General features: G+C 42.3%; 1 protein-coding gene across 1 annotated transcript in view; it reads right to left on the bottom strand.

The window, feature by feature from the left end:
- Positions 1 to 965: 965 nt before the first annotated feature.
- Positions 966 to 24160, bottom strand: part of PGBD5 (piggyBac transposable element derived 5) — a 127888-nt gene continuing 104693 nt past the window's right edge. Inside the window, exon 8 of the mRNA XM_040429415.1 lies at positions 966 to 1601. Coding sequence (XP_040285349.1) covers positions 1406 to 1601 — 196 coding nt within the window. The 3' untranslated portion in view covers positions 966 to 1405. The remainder of the gene's footprint in view (positions 1602 to 24160) is intronic.

Genomic DNA, 24160 nt, shown 5'->3' with positions numbered 1-24160 from the left:
CACCTCTGAAGGCTACAAGATTTGTCTCTGGTGAATGAGACATGTAACATATTTTCAAAGGTAGGCCTCTTGCACACATCCGCAAAAAATACGGATGACCTCTGCGTGCATTCCGTATTTTGCAGAACGGAACAGCTGGCTCCTAAATAGAACAGTACTATCCTTGTCCGGAATGCGGACAATAATAGGACATGTTCTATTTTTTTTGCGGAACGGAAATACGGAAACTGAATGCACCTTCCGTTTTCTTTTGCGGACCCACTGAAATGAATGGTTCCGTATATGGTGCACAAAAAAACCGGAACGGAAAGCAAATACTTACGTGTGCAAGAGGCCGTACTCAGCTTTTTCTATTTTTATTGTATTTATATTCAAACGTAGACGGGGCTCTATAAATGTAGTCAGCAGAAAAAAAGGGGGGGGGGGGCTGGTATTTATCAAAACAAATATGTCAGTTTTGTGGCTTAAAAAAAGTCACAAGTTATGGCAACTGTGCCATTTTCAGTGATAGTTTGTCAATTTTTGCAACATTTGATTTTCCTCACCACTTTTTAAAGTGATCTATGTTTAAACGTGAGATTACAAATGGATTATGGCACATTTACTATGTGCGACTTTTTCAAAAGTCCCAAAAAAGTAGCAACCTACGCCAGGCGACCTCCTGGTCTACTTTTACACATATAACTGTAAACCACATTGCACTCACACCAATTGTTGCTGTGTGCCATTTCATAAATTTGGTGCAACGACACAATGCAAAACCAGACCTAAACGTGATATGAAATGTCCCCCAAAGTGTCTAAAAATGTAGATGTTTTTGTGACCAATTTATATCAAGTTGATGTATTTGCTATCGTCATTGTGGGTAAATACATGCACCAGTGGCTAAAAGCGTACAAACATTTTCTTTAAGAACCAAACTTCTTCATTCAGTCGTCTATCAAATGAAAAATACATAAGCCATGATTTGCAAACCCATATTTAGAATAGCAATTACAAAACACACACTTGTTCTCTGTGTTCGTAGTAAATAACTAAAGGAGTTATTAAAATACCAAATCATTAAACAGCATAGTTTTCGGTTAAACAAGGTAACGTATGTGAAACATGATTAAGAAAATCTTTAGGGAAAAATGTGAATGTTTGTAATTTCATGTGTATTTAGCTAACTTAGTGTAACTTCTGTTATACCCTTTACATGGTAGCCTGTATGATTTAAAATTAAGACTATATTTGAACTACTACAAATATAGAAATTAATGTTTATTCAGTTGGTGTGGTATGCAGTCCTCACAAAAGGAATAACATATTTATACAGTTTATTGTTCTAATTGACACAGTTACGCCTGGCAGTACCGAGCAGCGGTATCCAGTTCTGCTTCAAACACCTGTAAGACTGGAGCCATCAATCTTGAGATGAAGTTTCCTCCAAACCAAGCAACTCTCGAACGAGTCTATCGCCAAAATGAGCACGACTATAGCGTTTATCACGGTAAGCATCAGACATTTTGTAGAGGATGTATGCATTATTTATTGCAATGCTTAAAGAATACCAAAATACTTGCTGCCATGTTTTGTTTGCCTTGTGTGAAATAAAGTATCTAAAAGAGAATAAAAAATGAATTACATTAATATATACTTGTATTATTCATATATTTTAAATTTAACTATAACCATAGCAACCATTTGTTTCTAAATATAACATTATATAATTGATTACAGATAACTACATTTTGATTCTGAGACAGTAACAGCTTCTAATTCATATGTACAGTGTTCATTTTACAACATGGTCAGATATCATAGTCAAATCAGAATCATGTCTTTTTGAGGCAAAATGCTCTCCCTGACCCCTGAATCTGGTTCTGACAACAGACTTCGCCACCTGACTTTGATGTCTGACTTTCTTCACAGGTCAGGGTCAAAGTCAGAATGAATGAAGCTGCTGTTCCTTCTCGGCCTGTGTCTCTTAGGCCCCTTTCACACGAGCGAGTATTCCGCGCGGATGTGATGCGTGAGGTGAACACATTGCACCCGCACTGAATACCGACCCATTCATTTCTATGGGGCTGTGCACACGAGCAGTGATTTTCACGCATCACTTTTGCGTTGCGTGAAAATCGCAGCATGCTCCTCTTTGTGCGTTTTTCATGTAACGCAGGCCCCATAGAAATGAATGGGGTTGCATGAAAATCGCAAGCATCCGCAAGCAAGTGCGGATGCGGTGCGATTTTCACGCACGGTTGCTAGGAGACGATCGGGATGGAGACCCGAACCTTATTATTTTCCCTTATAACATGGTTATAAGGGAAAATAATAGCATTCTGAATACAGAATGCTAAGTAAAACAGGGCTGGAGGGGGTTAAAAAAAATAAAAAGTCATTTAACTCACCTTTATCCACTTGCTCGCGTAGCCCGGCATCTCCGTCTGACTCTTTTACTGTCTAGGACCTGTGGAGAGCATTAACTATAGTTTAAGGACCTGGGATGACGTCACTCCGGTCATCACATGGTACGTCACATGATCTTTTACCATGGTGATTCACCATGGTAAAAGATCATGTGACGTACCATGTGATGACCAGAGTGACGTCATCCCAGGTCCTTAAACTATAGTTAATGCTCTCCACAGGTCCTAGACAGTAAAAGAGTCAGACGGAGATGCCGGCTACGCGAGCAAGTGGATAAAGGTGAGTTAAATGACTTTTTATTTTTTTTAACCCCCTCCAGCCCTGTTTTACTTAGCATTCTGTATTCAGAATGCTATTATTTTCCCTTATAACCATGTTATAAGGGAAAATAATACTATTTACAGAACACCGATCCCAAGCCCGAACTTCTGTGAAGAAGTTCGGGTTTGGGTACCAAACACGCGCGATTTTTCTCACGCGAGTGCAAAACGCATTACAATGTATTGCACTCGCGCGGAAAAATCGCGGGTGTTCCCGCAACGCACCCGCGCATTTTTCAGCAACGCCCGTGTGAAAGAGGCCTTAGCCTTTTACTGTCTCTGTTACACAGAGGGATGGTGCTGAAAAGTTGAATAAAAGAAAGAGGACACATGCAGGAATGAAGGTACTTTATTGCACTTTGCTATGTTAACAGTATTATAGGCTCAAAATAGGTGACAGATTCCCTTTAAGGGAAAATAAATAAATCCTACATACTAGGACAGGTGCATATAGGTGGTTCAGACGTGGCATTATTAATAACTCTTTTCACACATGGGTGTTCTTTGTCTTGCCCGTTTCAATTGAATGAGTAATAAAGACTTTGTTTTCTCATGGCGTCATCTGCCACCGTGAGTTTGTTTATATTTTGATGCAAACTACATCAACATTCCTTCTGTGAAACAGTTTTTGATCAAAGTTTTAGATATACTGTGTATTTGCATGCTAAATCACACATCCAAAGAAAATCCCTATCTAACAGTTCCTTAGCCCATAGCTCAATGGCAAGGATCTGTCTCACAAGCAGTAGCATTTGGGCTCAAGACCCAATAGCACACATAAAGGAATTACATTTTTAAAACCCTAGCTAGGAGACAAATTCAAATGATGTTGGACTTTGATGTTTTACTTTCCTTACAGGTCAGGGTCAAAGTCAGAATGAGTTTTAGTATGCTAGATGTATTTGTATGCTAGATCACACAGCTAAATAAAATCCACAGCTAACAAGGACTGAGCCTATAGCTCAATGATAAGGGTTCTGGCTCACAGACAGAAGCTTTTGTATTCAAGACCCAATAGAAACCTTTAACAAAATGAATAGTTGGGGTCATTTATCAAACTGGTGTGAAGTAGAACTGGCTTAGTTGCCCATAGCAACCATTCAGATTTCACTTTTCACTTTCCAAAGGAGCTGTCAAAATGAAAGGTGAAATTTGATTGGTTGCTATTGGCAACTAAAGAAAATATAAAAAAGAGGATTAGGGAACAAAATATAAAATATGGGTGGGTGACCCAGAATATATGAAGAAGTAGGTGACGGGCGCCAAGAGGGTGGAATGTGTAAACAAGAAGAGAGTGTAGCGTTAGCTAACACACAAATATAAAAGGAAAAATACTTTGTCTTTGGGCTGAAAAGAGCACAATAAAACTCCAGTAGACCAAGAAAAGATGACTCACAATCAGGCGTCACTCTTTAGCAGGTCAGATGTGGTAAAAATGATTGTGAAGATATTGGCAATTAAAACCAATAATGGATTGTATTAGGTAAATGAACTCAATGGTCAATAAATAGAAATAAAAACATATATTCAAATCATAACAAGAAAATGCATATTGGCAACTAAGGCTACTTTCACACTCGCGTTTTGGCTTTCCGTTTGTCAGATCCGTTCAGGGCTCTCACAAGCGGTCCAAAACGGATCAGTTTTGCCCGAATGCTTTCTGAATGGATAAGGATCCGCTCAGAATGTATCAGTTTGCCTCCGTTCCGTCTCCATTCCGCTTTGGAGGCGGACAGCAAAACGCTGCCTACAGTCTGACGAAACTGAGCCAAACGGATCCGTTCTGACACACAATGTAAGTCAATGGGGACGGATCCGTTTTCTATGACACAATCTGGCACAATAGAAAACGGATCTGTCCTCCATTGACTTTCAATGGTGTTCAAGACGGATCCGTCTTGGCAATGTTAAAGATAATACAAACGGATGCATTCTGAATGGATGCAGACGTTTGTGTTATCTGAACGGATCTGTCTGTGCAGATCCATGATGGATCCGCACCAAACGCCAGTGTGAAAGTAGCCTTAGCCAGTTCTACTTTACACCAGTTTGATAAATGACCCCAAGTATTTTTAAACCCTAGGTAGGATACATATTCTGATGTCTGACTTTCCTCACTGGTCAGGGTCAAATGAGTTTCAGATACACTGTATTACAGCCAAAGATAAACCCTAAAGTAAGTAAACCCCGTATTGCACCCTAAAGTAAGTGAACCCCCTATTGTACACTAAAGTACGTGAATTCCTTATTGCACCCTAAAGTAAGTGAATCCCCTATTGCACCCTAAAGTATGTGAACCCACTTTGCACCCTTAAGTGAACCTTTTTTTGCACCCTCAACAAAGTGAACCCTACTGTGATTTGCAACCTAAAGTATGTAAATGCCGTATTGTAACCTAAAATATGTAAACTCCCTATTGCAATATTAAGAATGCACCCTGAAGTAATTAAACCCTGAGTAAGTGAACCCTTTATTGCAACCAAAAATAAGTGTACCCCCTACTGCAATTCAATGTAAGTAAACCCACTTTGCACCTTAAAGTATTTGCACTGCCAATATACCCTAAAGTAACTGAACCCATTTTGCACCTTTACGTGAACCTCTTTTTGCACCCTCAAGTAAGTAAATCTCTTATGACACCCTAAAGTATTTGAACTCCATATTGCAACCTAAAAAAAGTGAAATGTCAAATGCCAAATGTACCCTAAATTGAACCCCTTATTGCACCCAAAAATAAGCCCCCTTTTTCACCCTAAAGTAAGTGGACCCCCTACTGGAACATAAAGTAACTGAACCAACTTTGCACCCTAAAGTTAATCCCCTTTGCAGCCTAAATATATGAGGATAGAAGAAAATGCAGATCAAGGGGTGCTAATACCTATGATTTATTAAAGAAACTGATAGGCAAATTAAAACATTGCAACTTGTGCAATGCATTTCGTCATTTTTCAGGCACATACTGTCTGATTCATATACAGTTGCAAGAAAAAGTATGTGAACCCTTTGGAATTATATGGATTTCTGCACAAATTGGTCATAAAATGTGATCTGATCTTCATCTAAGTCACAACAATAGACAATCACAGTCTGCTTAAACTAATAACACACAGAGAATTAAATGTTACCATGTTTTTATTGAACACACCATGTAAACATTCACAGTGCAGGTGGAAAAAGTATGTGAACCCTTGGATTTAATAACTGGTTGAACCTCCTTTGGCAGCAATAACTTCAACCAAACCTTTCCTGTAGTTGCAGATCAGACGTGCACAACGGTCAGGAGTAATTCTTGACCATTCCTCTTTACAGAACTGTTTCAGTTCAGCAATATTCTTGGGATGTCTGGTGTGAATCGCTTTCTTGAGGTCATGCCACAGCATCTCAATCGGGTTGAGGTCAGGACTCTGACTGGGCCTCTCCAGAAGGCGTATTTTCTTCTATTTAAGCCAGTCTGTTGTTGATTTACTTCTATGCTTTGGGTCGTTGTCCTGTTGCAACACCCATCTTCTGTTGAGCTTCAGCTGGTGGACAGATGGCATATGGCCACATTTTTCAGGCACATACTGTCTGATTCATATACAGTAGAATGCTATATGGCTTACAAAAGGATACGGAGTATGTGCCTGAAGAAGTTGAGGGTACTGACTTAAATGAGGATGCTGAGACAGTATAGGGGGAGATTTATCATCTCCTTTGTGCCCAAAAAGTAACATGAAAAAGTTACAAAATGCTTGTTTGCGAGTTTTAGAAAAAATATCACAAGTGGTGTATTTTATGCTGCCCTTACCACTTTTCTGAAAGGGGGCACGACAAGGACAGAAAGGGGGCATGGTCAACAGCCGCAAAAAATGTATCTTTATTTACACCAGTTTTCTGGGGCAAATGAAGCCAGAAAGCCTGAAGAAGTCAGCAATACGCTGATGATAACAAATTGCACGAGTTGCAATTTCTTAGGCTACTATCACACTAGTGTTTCTATTATCCGGTATTGAGATCCGTTATAGGGTCTCAATACCGGAAAAAAATGCTTCAGTTTTGTCCCCATTCATTGTCAATGGGGACAAAATGTAACTGAACAGAACGTAATGCTCCAAAATGCATTCCGTTCTCATACAGGAGAGCAAACCGCAGCATGCTGCGATTTGCTTTCCGTCCTGGGATGCGGAGCAAAACGGGTCCGTCATGACCCACAATGCAAGGCAATAGAAAACGGATCCGTCCCCCATTGACTTTCAATGGAGTTCATGAAGTATCCGTCTTGGCTATGTTTAAGATAATACAACCAGATCTGTTCATAACTGATGCAGATGGTTATATTATCAGTAATGGAAGCATTTTTGCTGAACGCTGCCGGACCCAGCAAAAAGGCTAGTGTGAAAGTAGCCTTAATTTGCCTATCAGTTTTTAAATAAATCATTAGATATTAGCACCCCTCAATCTGCATTTTTGTCATGAACCAGCGAGTGTGAACCCACTGTGCCATGTGTCCTATCTTCGCTAAGGGCGTAGTCTAAGTGAGCCCCTCGTTCTTTCAACTAACCCTGATGGTGGGGATAGACTTTCCCGAGGCGAACACCATGTCGCTACCTCTTGAGGAGGATTGGCACACAAGGCATCTGGTCCAGACGGATCAGGAGGTACCTGAGCAATGTACCAGAGGTAAAGACGTAGTCAGCAGGCTGAGTTGTAACCAGGAGAAACAGTGCAGGACCAAAGGATGAGGCAGAGGCAAAGTCAAACAAGCAATAGGTCAGATCAGGCGGCACAGGTACAGGCCAGGCAATCATTGTCGGCAACCGGAGAGCCAAGACAAGCAGGCAGGGATTAAACACAAGGAGCTTGACGCTCAGTCACCGGGAAGAGGATTGAGCCACTTATGTGCAAGAGGGCTAGGATTGTTCAGCACATGAGCTAACCCATAAATCACAGAAAGTGACTCGCACCAACCCTAAAGGAAGCGATACAGAGAACAAGCTGGAAGCATGCTGTGCTCAGGGCTGGAAGAAAACAGCAGAGTGGATTCCAGGACAGACAATGCCTGTAAGGACAGAGCCCAGGACTAGTGTTGAGGGAAGTGAGCTTTGGATGCTTCAAAAATCACTTTATATTTTGAAACCGTACTCGCGCAAATTTTTAAATAACTTACTTTGGCTCATCGGAGCCCATACATTCTAATAATGTACAGAGACGAATCTCCGTACAGTATTACTCTGACGTTTTGAACAAAGCGACTTCGGATAAAGCATCCTAAGCTCACTTCGCTCAACACTACCCACGACTGAAGCGGTGAGTGTGGAAACACCAGCAGCATATCACTGCTGAACACAGAGCCCGGAACGCGACAATTTTTTTCTATCCTTATGCATTATCTATGCAGGATCCCTCCAGGGCAGAAGGGAGCTGCAGTGATTTCCAGAGTCCTTTGTGTCTACATGCCTGAAACAGCACAACGTCCTCCGATGAGCGGCCCTAACCTGGGGGAAATCTTTTACATTTTAGTTGGATTTCACACATGAGAAGTGGCCCTCTGTTCTTTTATTACAACCTAAAGTAAATGAGCCCAATTTGCACCTAAAGTATGCAAACTATTTATTTCAAACTAAAGTATGTGAGCAGCTAATGCACCCTAAAGTGAACCCACTTTGCACTCTAAAGTGTGTGAACCCCCTAGTGCACTCTAAAGTATGTGAAACCCCATTGCAATCTAAAGTGAACCCACTTTACACTCTAAAGAATGTGAACCTCTTATTGCACCCTAAAGTATGTCAACCGCTGATACACTCAAAGTAGGTAAATCCACTTTGTACCCTAAAGTAAGTGAACCCATTACTTTACCCTTAAAGGTTTTGTCTCATCACAGAGAATGGGGGCATATTACTAGGATCGCACCTAGGGGTGTAACGATCGCGGTCGTGACGGTGCCCGTGGGGGGAGGGCGCCGGCTGTACTCACATGTAATGGGGGCTGTTTGTTTTCAGAGTGAAGCAGGGAGACCTCTCCGCTCCCTGCTTCACTGTTCTTCAGAGCTCAGGCGCTCCCCCTGCTGGCCGCACATAGCACTGCTGGCTGTTGGAGGAGCACTAAAGGCCCGGGAATTAGCCTCCAGCACAGCCACCAGCGCGATGTGAGTGTGGGAGCGCGTCATCAGAGAAGAAGGTAAGTGTTTATTTTTTATTTTTTCATAAAGCTGATAAAAGGGGACAACAACTAGAGTGAGGGGGCACAAAAGAGCATAACCACTGTGAGGGGGCACATATCTGGCATAACTACTGTGAGGGGCACATAATCTGGCATAACTACTGTATTTTTCTCACGCGCGTGCAAAACGCATTACAATGTTTTGCACTCGCGCGGATAAATCGCGGGTGTTCCTGCAACGCACCCGCACATTTTCCCGCAACGCCCGTGTGAAAGGGGCCTTAGTGTTTCACGAGGTGGTGAATGAAGATGAGACACAGTTGCCAATAAATCAACGGTAATTAGTGTCTCAAGAGGTTGATGATGAGGATGAGACACAGTTGTCAATAACGGAGGTGGTTGTTAGGTAAACAAGTTAGGAGGATGAGCAGAGTGCGGAAGTGGAAGAGGAGGTGGTGGACGATGAAGTCACTGACCCAACCTGGGAAGGTGGCAAGCCGAGCGAGGACAGCAGTACAGAGGGGGAGGGATCTGCAGCACCGCAACAGGCTGGAGGAGGCAGTGGGGTGGCAAAAGGGAGAAGGCGGGCCACACCAAACAGGCCCGCAACTGTTCCCCGGAGCACACCCTTGCGGAAATCTCCCTTGCCAAGGGGTAGGTGTTCCGCAGTCTGGCGCTTTTTTGAGGAAAAAAGACAAAAGAATTGTAATGTGCAACCTGTGCCATACAAAAATGAGCAGGGGCATGAACACTAGCAACCTCACCACCACCAGCATGATCCGCCACATGGCATCCAAGCATAGGTGGGCTGAACGCCTGGGTCCACAATCTGTGTCTGTGGGTCACACCACTGCCTCCTCTTCCCCTGTGTTACGTGCTGGCCAATCCCCTGTCGAAGGCGCAGGCCCGGATGCCTCCCGCCCTGCACCTGGACCTTCGCAAGCACTATCAGCGACCACATCCACTTCCGTGTTCCAGCGCAGCATACAAATGTCCTTACCCCAGGTATTTGAACGCAAGTGCAAATACCCAGCCACCCACCCACCCACAAGCCATAGCACTAAATGCGCAACTTTTCAAATTACTGGCCCTGGAAATGTTGCCATTTAGGTTTGTGGACACAGGCCTTCCGCAGCCTGATGTCGACGGCCGTCCCTCGTTACGCAGCCCCCAGCCGCCACTATTTTTCACAGTGTGCCGTGCCTGCCTTACACCAGCATGTGTCCTGTAACATCACGCGTGCCCTGACCAACGCAGTTACTGGGAAGGTCCACTTAACCGCCGACACATGGACAAGTGCTTTCGGCCAGGGACGCTACATTTCCCTGGCGGCATACTGAGTGAACGTTGTGGCGGCCGCGAGCGAGTCGTACCCTGGGATGGCACAGGTGCTACCGACGCCAAGGATTGCGGGCCACAATTCCATCAGTGTTTCCGCCACCACTTACGTTAGTGACTCCAACCCCCACTTCTCCTCCACCTCCTCCACTTCCACCTCAGAATTATCCTCTTGCAGCACCAGTTAGCCAACACCGATTACTGTTGTTCACTCTTCTCGACCCCCGCTACAAAGAGAACCTCTCATCTCTCATTCCGGTGGTGGAGCGGATAAGCAAAATGGTGCAATACCAGAAGGTCCTTGTTGAAAAATTGCTCCAAAAATTTCCAGCTGACAACGCTAGCGGCAGAGTATTTAGTTCCTTGGGCAACAGAGGAGGGGAGACGAGGGGAACACACAGCAGTTCCAACAGAGGCAAGGCAACACTCTCCAAAGCCGGGGACAGTTTCATGACGCCCCGACTGCACCCTCACACTGATGCGCGGCCTATTGTTACAAGGAGGAAAATATTTTGGAAGATGGTGAAGGAGTATGTAGCAGACCGTGTCAGCATCCTCAATGATCCCTCTGTGCCTTACAACTATTGGGTGTCCAAGCTGGACACGTGGCACGAACTGGCGCTCTACACCTTGGAGGTGCTGGCTTGCCCTGTCGCCAGCATTTTGTCAGAGCGGGTATTTAGTGCTGCTGGTTTCTCTACTCTACCAGAGGAAAGCGGCTGAACATAAAGGCACTTTAAATGTGTTTTTTATAATGTACTGAATAAACTGTATTCCCATGCACCCCTTCCACCACAAAAAAGGGTATATGGTTCAATCTTCCTTTTCTCGTCCTCCTCCTCCTCCTGTTCCATTATATCCACATGCTTATTAGTCTGCCCTCGCTTCTAATGTTGTAGAGGGTCAGCTCACCTGCAGGCCCTCGCGTATAATGTTTTAGGGGGTCAGCTCACCAGCAGGCCCTCACCTACAATCTTTTAGAGGGTCAGCTCACCTGCAGGCCCTCGCATATAATGTTTTAGAGGGTCAGCTCACCAGCAGGCCCTCTTATATAATGTTTTAGAGGTCAGCTCACCAGCAGGCCCTCACATACAATCTTTTAGAGAGTCAGCTCACCTGCAGGCCCTCGCATATAATGTTTTTGAGGGTCAGCTCACCAGCAGGCCCTTAACCATACTGTTTTACAGGGTCAGTTCACCAGCAGGCCCTCGCCCATAATTTTTTCAATGGTCAGCTCAGCAGCAGCAGGCACTCGCCCCTAATGTTTTAGAGAGTCAGCTCTGCAGCAGACCCTCACCCCTAATGTTTTAGATGGTCAGCCAAGAAGCAGGCCCTCGCCCGTAATGTTTTTGAGGGTCACCAGCAGGCCATCAATCATAATTTTTCAAGGGTGTATGATGCCCTCCTTTATGTGTAATAAAGGGTGTATTGTAGTGCCGGTTCCTTGTAATTTTTGGCAGCCCTTTCACTTAATGCATAGGCTTTATGAGTGTAGGAGTCCCACTACCTGAACAATTGTACCACAATGCTAATGAGGCCCTCCTTTATGTGATATACAGGTTGTATCGGAGTACCTCCTTCCTTGTAATTTTTGGCAGCACTTGCACTTTATATACAAGTAAATATACAGGAAAGCATGTTTGCTAACAATTTTTCCTCTAAAATCAATTTTATCTTCGTTTTTTGTGTATTAGTGTCAGTCTGTAAAAGTGGCGTACTACTCGGACAACATCGTTCCCAGCAGCGACCTGGGAGTCCAAGATGCATCCAGACATCCCCATGCTGTTCCTGAACCATTTCGGTGGTGTTTCCATCAATTTCTGACCTTTTCCTATGAACCAGACACCCTCCCCTCTTCAGAGCAGGAGGTGCCTGGTTTAATGCTTGGGTTCTCCCATTGACCTCCATTGTGCTTGAGTGCTCGGTAGAGCACCCAAGCATCCCAAGATGTTCGACCAGAGCACTTTCGTGCTCCATCAACACTAGTTCTCCTAAAAACAGACATATATCAAGGGGAGAAAACAGAACTGGATCGCACATCCACAATGCTATGCTTAGATCTAATGAAACTCACTTCTCAGTGCAATATTAAGTGTACAAACCCCTTTACTGCATGCTGTACAAGAGGCATTAGTGTACATTTTGATCAAAAGGCATAAGCCCACTCACCACGTCAAGGTTGCCTCTTAGAGTGGGACTTACTCTGACAAATGGGCGCAGCACAGTGCGGTGACAACGCGGCACTGCCCTAGTAGGCGGCAGGACCCAGGAGTCGAACAGAAACCCTGCTATCAGACAATGTCACCCACAGCACTGGGCCCCACTGACCCACCAGCACAGCACCACAAAAACAAAGGCCACCACGCAGTACTGTACCATATAAACAATTGTCTAACACAACATGTCCTTTGCTATCAGGAACTGCAGGTCAATAACCACTTATCTGTAGACTTCTGCTAAATTAAAATCACCTGTGCCGAATGGGAGGAGTGTTGATACCAGTAGTAAAGAAGCAAGATTCAACATGCATATATCAAGGGGAGAAAAACAGAACTGGATCGCACATCCACAATGCTATGCTTGGATCTAATTAAACTCACTTCTCAGCGCAATATTAAGTGTACAACCCCCTATACTGCATGCTGTACAAGAGGCATTAGTGTACATTTTGATCAAAAGGTATAAGCCCACTTCACCACGTCAAGGTTGCCTCTTAGGCTTCTTTCACACGGGCGTCGCGTGTGAGGGCTGGATAGGAGGCGGGTGCATCACGGGAAAATGCGTGATTTTTCCGCGCGAGTGCAAAGCGTTTTAATGCGTTTTGCATGCGCGTGAGAAATCGGCATGTTTGGTACCCAGACCCGAACCCGGACTTCTTCACAGAAGTTCGGGTTTGGGTTAGATGTTGTGTAGATTTTATTATTTTCCCTTATAACATGGTTATAAGGGAAAATAATAGCATTATTAATACAGAATGCTAAGTAAATTAGGGATGGGGGGATTAAAAAAAAATTTAATTAAACTCACCTCATCCACTTGTTCGCGCAGCCCGGCTTCTCTTTCTTCTTCTTTGATGACCTGGGAGGAAAAGGACCTTTGGTGACTTCACTGCGCTCATCACATGGTCCATCACATGATCCATCACCATGGTGATGGATGATGTGATGAGCGCAGTGACGTCACCAAAGGTCCTTTTCCTCCCAGGTCAAAGAAGAAGAAAGAAGAGAAGCAGGGCTGCGCGAACAAGTGGATAAGGTGAGTTTAATATATATTTTTTTTTAACCCCTCCATTCCTATTTTACTAAGAATTCTGTATTAAGAATGCTATTATTTTCCCTTATAACCATGTTATAAGGGAAAATAATAAAGATCGGGTCCCCATCCCGATCGTCACCTAGCAACCATGCGTGAAAATCGCACCGCATCCGCACTTGCTTGCGATTTTTACGCAGCCCCATTCACTTCTATGGGGCCTGCGTTGCGTAAAAAATGTACAGTATAGAGCATGCTGCGATTTTCACGCAACGCACAAGTGATGCGTGAAAATCACCACTCATGTGCACAGCCCCATAGAAATGAATGGGGCTGGATTCAGTGCGGGTGCAATGTGTTCACCTCACACATTGCACCCGCGCGGGAAAACTCGCCCGTGTGAAAGAGGCCTTAGTATACAGCCTGAATACGGCAACACCCCAGTAGTCGTACACTGCTGTTTGGGCACACTGCAGAGTCCAGAACAGAAAGAGCACCATATGTATTTGAGGCGTAGATTGAGGATTTATACATCACTGGTCGATACCTGCAGAGTCTCTGAAGTTATCTATCATATTCCGGTTACAAGGACTACCTTTGCACAGTTTTCGATCGTGGAGTCCAGTTTACCTCCAAGCAATGGAGAGCTCTTTGCCGGCTGCTCAACATTGAATTATACTTCTCTTCGTGATATCATCCCTAGACCAACGGGCAGGTAGAGTAGGTCAGATCAGAGAACTATCTCTGGCATTTTGTCCCAGTTCAACATGACAACTGGGTACAATTGTCCGTGTCTAGCTGCATTGTGGGGCAGGTACAGTATCTCACAAATCTGAGTACACCCCTCACAGTTTTGTAAATATTTTATTATATCTTTTCATGGGATAACACTGACGACATAACACTTTGATACAATGTAAAGTGGTCGGTGTACAGCTTGTATAACAGTGTAAATTTGGTGTGGCCAAAAAATAACTCAACACGCAGCCATCAATGTCTAAAACGCTGGCAATAAGTACAACCCTAAGTGAAAATGGCCAAATTTTGCCCAATTAGCCATTTTCCCTCCTCAGTGTCATGTGACTCATTAGTATTACACGGCCTCAGGTGTGAATGGGGAGCAGGTGTGTTAAATTTGGTGTTATCGCTCTCATACTCTCTAATACTGGTCACTGGAAGTTCAACTTGGCACCTCATGGCAAAGAACTCTCTGAGGATCTGAAAAAAAGAATTGTTGCTCTACATAAAGATGGCCTAGGTCAGAGATGGCGAACCTTTTGGAGGCCGAGTGCCCGAACTGCAATCCAAAACCCACTTATTTATCACAAAGTGCCAACACGGCAATTTACCCTGAATATCAATACAGTATATCTTCCATGTACTTTATCATTTAGCTATAATATGCTGCCTACATTCAATGCGCTGCCTGTGCTGTTCATAGTGCGCCCTGCGCTGATGAATGGCAGGAAAAGTCTAAGGCATATTGGTACACCATAGACTTTTTCCAGGGTGTGGGTGCTGTAACACAGTGAGAGGTTTGGTCTGGAAAACGGGTATTTTCCTCCCAGCATGTGCTGCTGGGCTGATTTACAGCCAGGTGAGGTCAAATACCAGACCGGATTTTAAATAGACAGTTGGGCTCAGAAGCGAGGTCTCTGTGTTGGGATCTGGGAGCCTTGTGTCTGGATGAAGGCTTGCTACCTGTTTGGCGTGAAAACAGGTTGGTGCTGCTATGCTCAAGGACTCTTTGAGGCAGAATTGCTGCATGGTGTGATTTACCACCAACACCGCAAGGTGAATTTTTGCTCGTTTATGACTGCTTGTTTTGTCAGTGTGAATAAAACACTAAACTGTTTGATCCAAAGAACTTGCCTCTATACTGCATCCGCTAATCCTGTCTACCATTGCCTCTATACTGCATCCGCTAATCCTGTCTACCAGAGAGAAACCCCACAATTAGTGGAGGATGCGGGTAAGAGCAGAATGCCAATATTTTTGGTTTCTGCATTTTTCAGGCACGGTTGTATGTCGTACATTAAACCAGCTGTATTACAACCAGTTCCCCACAACAAAATGGAGGCTGTTGTGAAGGCCCTCATGGAGGCAAACCTGCAGCAATGCAAGGCTAATAAGCAGCGGCAGGAGACTAACCAGTTGCTACGTGATGGCTTTGCAGACAGCAGGAGAAACCCTGAGCGTCCATGATGCTCGGAAAGCAGTCCGTGCCGCGATTCCTAAGGTTTGCTAGGTAGTGGTCCCTAGGGACCTATTTACGTTCTTGGATCAAGTACTGTTTTTCCTTTTAAAACTTCACTTTTATTTTATTCCTTTAATAAATACTGACCTTTTATTCAATGTTCATATTATTACTATGCTAAAGACATTGTTTAAAACTATCAGTGATGCGGAGTGGCTCTATTTTCTTTGCTCTTAGTAATGTATATTCTTATAATAGTACATAGCATTTTCTGCGACCTTCTTGATATATGGCTCTTTTTTCCTCCTGTTTGTGTGTAACAACTATTGAGAACAGGGGGGAGGGCAGGGGGAGGGGAGGGTGAAGAGAGGTTGTTCTGTTCTTTATTACCCTCTCTATGGAGACGATGCGTTCGCGGAGCGTCAGGATCTATTGTTTATTACCATTCCCTTAGGTATATAGGGACATATATTGTGCTGGTGCACTGGTAGTAGCACCTATTGATTCTTTATTCCTCCTCTCGCTTCATATCAATCTCTCTCCATCTCCTATACACTCCTTATAGCTACTGCCTTCTATGCTGACTGCATCTGTTCAGATCTAGGCTCTATGGTTCGCTGCTGCTATAGTAGTATCTTTGTTAGTACTATTGTTAGAGCTTCTCCCGCATATCACTGCCTAAAAAGCTAACTCTCACACTCCCTGCATCCCGACATGTTTCGCTGTAACACAGCGTCTTCAGGGGATGATGCAGGTGTGAGTGTTGGGGGCGGGGTCCAGCCTTTGAAGGCTCGCTTTGGGTCACATGCTTTCAATCACCAATCCCTCACAGGTACGTCATACCCATATGTTTTCTTTATTCACACCCTCTTTTTTAATTGGCTCCAGTCCGTCATGTGCTAGTGACTCATAGGTATTCATCACGTCACTAGGATCGTACTGCTCCGCATTATAATTTATTCACGCCCCCGTCATGTGATCATGACTTATATTTGCATGTCACATCGCTATGCTCTTCCCTCACTGCGTCACTACGAGACCTCCGCTATTCTCGCGCATGCGCGAGAACTTGTACATTTCTGTCATTAGGTTTATTGCTGCGTCACTACGAGACCTCCGCTATTCTCGCGCATGCGCGAGAACTTGTACATTTCTGTCATTAGGTTTGTTACCTCCCCGATCCGCGCATGCTTGCGGACTTAGACTTTGACAGTGCGCTTCTATACTGTTGCATTGTCGACGCAGGCGCAGGCTTTTAGCTGGATTACCCTGGCCTTTCATTATTTCTGTGGTCCTTCATTCTTCCTGCTGGTACTGTATTCTATTTCTATTCAGTGCATATCTTCAGTATTAATTTAATACATTTCTTGCCACAGTCTTCATATATCCATATTTTTCCTAATTGTATGTTACAGATTTGGGTTTTTTCTCCAGTTAATCCTCCTTTTTCTAAATGGGTCTCTGTTAGGATGTCATAACTCAAATTATTTTTCCCTCATGACATATCTAATGGTGCATGCATGTTTACTCATATACACTATGTGTATACATTATCCTTTACACCAGATTTACATTTTACTTTCATTTCCTTGATGTTTAACATTCTTCTCCTTCCAGGGGGTGTTTAGATTATATATATGTTTTTGTTTATATGGTCTGTTCTTAAATTGAGCATATTATTTTTCTTTTTTCTTATTTTTTAAAAAACCGATTCTCTGACCTCTGGAGCCTTAGGGTTACTATTTCATTCTCAGGGTATGCATGTACATGTATATACCTATATCTATGCCTATATATACTCATAGGGATAGGGGGAAGTGATGGACTTATTTTGATGTCTCATTTTTAGATGTTTACTTTATGGAATATAATGTTTTGTCATTTATTTTGGTTTCACTAACTGCTCATAGCCAAAACACATTTATTTTAGGGCCGTAACCCTTCATCCATACTTTCATCTCCAAGAACTCCCCCCACTTCAGGATGAGCCTCCAGGATGAAGCTCCACACGGTCTGGACCCCTTCATCCGTTCGTATGGTAAGTATTATCCTATATTGTTAGTCATTTTTTTATATTATTTTTTGAAAGGTTTACTAGTTCTTTTTTTTATAAAAATTCCTTTTTCACTTTCCTTTTTATATATATATATATATGCGTCTTTTTCTATTCTCGGATGATCTTCTTTCGCCCCTCTGACTAGTCTATCTACAGTACATAGCCTTATTGTTAATAAGCTGGAAATACTTTGGATCTATTATTGTTCGTTATTTTAATTTTCCATTTTCTTTTTACTGCTGAATTGCTTTATAAGAAAGGTTGGAAGGTAAATCCTTCATTTATTCCTATTGGTGACAGGGATTTCAGCCGGTATATCCACTTTGCCTCTTCCTGTTGTAGTTTATTATCTACATCTCCTTGTCTAGGGCCCAGTTTGACCTTCTGTATTCCCCAAATTTCTAGACCTGCTGGATTTCCCTTGTGATATTTATTTATATGTCTCACTAGGGGTGTGTCATCATCAGTATTGAGGGTACTTAGATGTTTCGAAATCCTCCTCCTCAATTCCTGTATCGTTTTTCCAACGTAAATTTTTGGACATCTACATTGTATTGCGTAGACAACGCCAGTACTTTTACAATTGATGTACTCTCTGATGGTATACTTTTTCCCATCATGTGGGTTCATGAACTCTTTCTTTGGCACCATGTATTTACAAAATACGCATCCCCCACACGGGTATGACCCCTGTGTGGATAACCAGTTCTTTTTTGTGCTCATTTTTTTCTGGAAATGGCTATGGACCATAATATCTTTTAGATTTTGTCCTCTCCTATATGTCACCGATGGGTTTTTGGGCAGCACCTCCTTTAGATCTTTATCTGAGGTCAATATATGCCAATATTTTTTAAGTATCCCATATATTCTCTGGTGTTGGTAGTCAAAAGTGCCTATACATCTTATTGTTTTATCATTTTTTGGTACCTTTCTTTTGAACAGACTCTCCCTCTCCATCTTCTTGACCCTATTATAAGCTCTATAGAGCACCTTCCTAGGGTATCCCCTCTCTAGGAATCTCTGATACAGTATCTTGCATTCCTCTTCAAAAGCTGTCTCGTTTGTACAATTTCTTTTCGCTCTCAGATATTGTGCGACGGGTATGCCTCTTTTTAGAGGTTTGGGGTGGCAGCTTTCCCAGTGAAGGAGACTGTTACTGGCTGTGGTCTTCCTATATATTTCAGTCGTCACTTCACCCTCATTTTCTATATTGATCTTTAGATCGAGGAAGTTAATACTATTTTTATTTATCTCATTTGTGAATTGCAAGCCGATGTCATTCACGTTGAGGTCTCTAGTGAATGTCTCAAACTGTGGTATGGTGCCATTCCAGAATATCAGAATGTCATCTATGTATCTAGCCCAATACATTATATGCTCCGTGTGATGTGCATTCTTATCGGTGAAGACTTGTTTGTCTTCCCACCACCCCAAAAATAAATTAGCAAAACTAGGTGCACATACCGTCCCCATCGCGGTGCCGGTAACCTGTAAATAATATTGACCATTAAAAATAAAATAATTGTGTGTAAGTAAAAACCGTAATAAAGTGATAACAAAATTATTGTGCTCATGGAATTGTGTGCCTTTCGTGCCTAAATAATATTCTACTGCCTTAATCCCTAGGTCGTGATTAATACTTGTATATAGAGCCTCAACGTCTAGGCTTGCTATCAGGGTGTTGTCATTCACATGAATTTCTCGCAATTTCATAACTGTATCACTCGTATCCTTCAGATATGAGGGGAGAGTCTGCACAAAGGGTTTTATAATGGCGTCTACGTAGGCACTTATGCCCTCACATATGTTGTTGTTCCCTGAAACGATTGGTCTTCCGGGTATTGGTTCCCGTTTTTTGTGTATTTTCGGCAACGCATAAAACGTCGCTATTGTTGGATATGGTTTATAGAGGATTTTGTACTCTTCTTTTGTAATCAGATCTTTCCCTCTTGCTTCCATCAATATTTTTTTCAGGTCTTTATTGTATCTTTCTGTGGGGTTACTGTCTAATTTTTTGTAGGTGGTCTTATCTCCTAGTAGTCTCATCACCATCCCTATATACTCCTCTGTGTTCATTAATACAATATTTCCCCCTTTATCTGAGGGTTTTATTGTAAGATCCTGTCATTCAGTAATTTCACTGATGGCATTTCTTTCTTCAGGAGACAGGTTTTCGCCCATTTCATTTTTCTTCTTTTCTATTTTTTCTAGATCACCTGTTACGAGATTCACAAATGCCTGAATATTTGCAAATCTAGCTATTGACGGAGTGTATCTAGATTTAGGTCGCATTTTGCTGAAGGGGGCGACAGGTCTTATTATCTCGCCTGCTCCTTCCCTGGATAATTCTTCTAGAGTCTCTAGGGCTTGTTTTTCCCCACTTGTTGGCTCATACCCATGTTCCTCTTTGTCTTTAAACTCTTTATGTAGAGCTAGTTTCCGAGCAAATAGGTGGATGTCTTTTACCCACGTAAAACACTCAAATTTTGGAAGGGACTGTCGTACACCCCCACTCCAAAATTTGAGTGTTTTACGTGGGTAAAAGACATCCACCTATTTGCTCGGAAACTAGCTCTACATAAAGAGTTTAAAGACAAAGAGGAACATGGGTATGAGCCAACAAGTGGGGAAAAACAAGCCCTAGAGACTCTAGAAGAATTATCCAGGGAAGGACTGTCGTACACCCCCACTCCAAAATTTGAGTGTTTTACGTGGGTAAAAGACATCCACCTATTTGCTCGGAAACTAGCTCTACATAAAGAGTTTAAAGACAAAGAGGAACATGGGTATGAGCCAACAAGTGGGGAAAAACAAGCCCTAGAGACTCTAGAAGAATTATCCAGGGAAGGAGCAGGCGAGATAATAAGACCTGTCGCCCCCTTCAGCAAAATGCGACCTAAATCTAGATACACTCCGTCAATAGCTAGATTTGAAAATATTCAGGCATTTGTGAATCTCGTAACAGGTGATCTAGAAAAAATAGAAAAGAAGAAAAATGAAATGGGCGAAAACCTGTCTCCTGAAGAAAGAAATGCCATCAGTGAAATTACTGAACGACAGGATCTTACAATAAAACCCTCAGATAAAGGGGGAAATATTGTATTAATGAACACAGAGGAGTATATAGGGATGGTGATGAGACTACTAGGAGATAAGACCACCTACAAAAAATTAGACAGTAACCCCACAGAAAGATACAATAAAGACCTGAAAAAAATATTGATGGAAGCAAGAGGGAAAGATCTGATTACAAAAGAAGAGTACAAAATCCTCTATAAACCATATCCAACAATAGCGACGTTTTATGCGTTGCCGAAAATACACAAAAAACGGGAACCAATACCCGGAAGACCAATCGTTTCAGGGAACAACAACATATGTGAGGGCATAAGTGCCTACGTAGACGCCATTATAAAACCCTTTGTGCAGACTCTCCCCTCATATCTGAAGGATACGAGTGATACAGTTATGAAATTGCGAGAAATTCATGTGAATGACAACACCCTGATAGCAAGCCTAGACGTTGAGGCTCTATATACAAGTATTAATCACGACCTAGGGATTAAGGCAGTAGAATATTATTTAGGCACGAAAGGCACACAATTCCATGAGCACAATAATTTTGTTATCACTTTATTACGGTTTTTACTTACACACAATTATTTTATTTTTAATGGTCAATATTATTTACAGGTTACCGGCACTGCGATGGGGACGGTATGTGCACCTAGTTTTGCTAATTTATTTTTGGGGTGGTGGGAAGACAAACAAGTCTTCACCGATAAGAATGCACATCACACGGAGCATATAATGTATTGGGCTAGATACATAGATGACATTCTGATATTCTGGAATGGCACCATACCACAGTTTGAGACATTCACTAGAGACCTCAACGTGAATGACATCGGCTTGCAATTCACAAATGAGATAAATAAAAATAGTATTAACTTCCTCGATCTAAAGATCAATATAGAAAATGAGGGTGAAGTGACGACTGAAATATATAGGAAGACCACAGCCAGTAACAGTCTCCTTCACTGGGAAAGCTGCCACCCCAAACCTCTAAAAAGAGGCATACCCGTCGCACAATATCTGAGAGCGAAAAGAAATTGTACAAACGAGACAGCTTTTGAAGAGGAATGCAAGATACTGTATCAGAGATTCCTAGAGAGGGGATACCCTAGGAAGGTGCTCTATAGAGCTTATAATAGGGTCAAGAAGATGGAGAGGGAGAGTCTGTTCAAAAGAAAGGTACCAAAAAATGATAAAACAATAAGATGTATAGGCACTTTTGACTACCAACACCAGAGAATATATGGGATACTTAAAAAATATTGGCATATATTGACCTCAGATAAAGATCTAAAGGAGGTGCTGCCCAAAAACCCATCGGTGACATATAGGAGAGGACAAAATCTAAAAGATATTATGGTCCATAGCCATTTCCAGAAAAAAATGAGCACAAAAAAGAACTGGTTATCCACACAGGGGTCATACCCGTGTGGGGGATGCGTATTTTGTAAATACATGGTGCCAAAGAAAGAGTTCATGAACCCACATGATGGGAAAAAGTATACCATCAGAGAGTACATCAATTGTAAAAGTACTGGCGTTGTCTACGCAATACAATGTAGATGTCCAAAAATTTACGTTGGAAAAACGATACAGGAATTGAGGAGGAGGATTTCGAAACATCTAAGTACCCTCAATACTGATGATGACACACCCCTAGTGAGACATATAAATAAATATCACAAGGGAAATCCAGCAGGTCTAGAAATTTGGGGAATACAGAAGGTCAAACTGGGCCCTAGACAAGGAGATGTAGATAATAAACTACAACAGGAAGAGGCAAAGTGGATATACCGGCTGAAATCCCTGTCACCAATAGGAATAAATGAAGGATTTACCTTCCAACCTTTCTTATAAAGCAATTCAGCAGTAAAAAGAAAATGGAAAATTAAAATAACGAACAATAATAGATCCAAAGTATTTCCAGCTTATTAACAATAAGGCTATGTACTGTAGATAGACTAGTCAGAGGGGCGAAAGAAGATCATCCGAGAATAGAAAAAGACGCATATATATATATATATAAAAAGGAAAGTGAAAAAGGAATTTTTATAAAAAAAAGAACTAGTAAACCTTTCAAAAAATAATATAAAAAAATGACTAACAATATAGGATAATACTTACCATACGAACGGATGAAGGGGTCCAGACCGTGTGGAGCTTCATCCTGGAGGCTCATCCTGAAGTGGGGGGAGTTCTTGGAGATGAAAGTATGGATGAAGGGTTACGGCCCTAAAATAAATGTGTTTTGGCTATGAGCAGTTAGTGAAACCAAAATAAATGACAAAACATTATATTCCATAAAGTAAACATCTAAAAATGAGACATCAAAATAAGTCCATCACTTCCCCCTATCCCTATGAGTATATATAGGCATAGATATAGGTATATACATGTACATGCATACCCTGAGAATGAAATAGTAACCCTAAGGCTCCAGAGGTCAGAGAATCGGTTTTTTAAAAAATAAGAAAAAAGAAAAATAATATGCTCAATTTAAGAACAGACCATATAAACAAAAACATATATATAATCTAAACACCCCCTGGAAGGAGAAGAATGTTAAACATCAAGGAAATGAAAGTAAAATGTAAATCTGGTGTAAAGGATAATGTATACACATAGTGTATATGAGTAAACATGCATGCACCATTAGATATGTCATGAGGGAAAAATAATTTGAGTTATGACATCCTAACAGAGACCCATTTAGAAAAAGGAGGATTAACTGGAGAAAAAACCCAAATCTGTAACATACAATTAGGAAAAATATGGATATATGAAGACTGTGGCAAGAAATGTATTAAATTAATACTGAAGATATGCACTGAATAGAAATAGAATACAGTACCAGCAGGAAGAATGAAGGACCACAGAAATAATGAAAGGCCAGGGTAATCCAGCTAAAAGCCTGCGCCTGCGTCGACAATGCAACAGTATAGAAGCGCACTGTCAAAGTCTAAGTCCGCAAGCATGCGCGGATCGGGGAGGTAACAAACCTAATGACAGAAATGTACAAGTTCTCGCGCATGCGCGAGAATAGCGGAGGTCTCGTAGTGACGCAGCAATAAACCTAATGACAGAAATGTACAAGTTCTCGCGCATGCGCGAGAATAGCGGAGGTCTCGTAGTGACGCAGTGAGGGAAGAGCATAGCGATGTGACATGCAAATATAAGTCATGATCACATGACGGGGGCGTGAATAAATTATAATGCGGAGCAGTACGATCCTAGTGACGTGATGAATACCTATGAGTCACTAGCACATGACGGACTGGAGCCAATTAAAAAAGAGGGTGTGAATAAAGAAAACATATGGGTATGACGTACCTGTGAGGGATTGGTGATTGAAAGCATGTGACCCAAAGCGAG

This window comes from Bufo bufo, chromosome 4 (assembly GCF_905171765.1).
Source record: "Bufo bufo chromosome 4, aBufBuf1.1, whole genome shotgun sequence".
Taxonomy (NCBI): Eukaryota; Metazoa; Chordata; class Amphibia; order Anura; family Bufonidae; genus Bufo; species Bufo bufo.
Note: the sequence above shows the minus strand (reverse complement) of the source record. Positions and strands in the feature narration are given on the sequence as shown.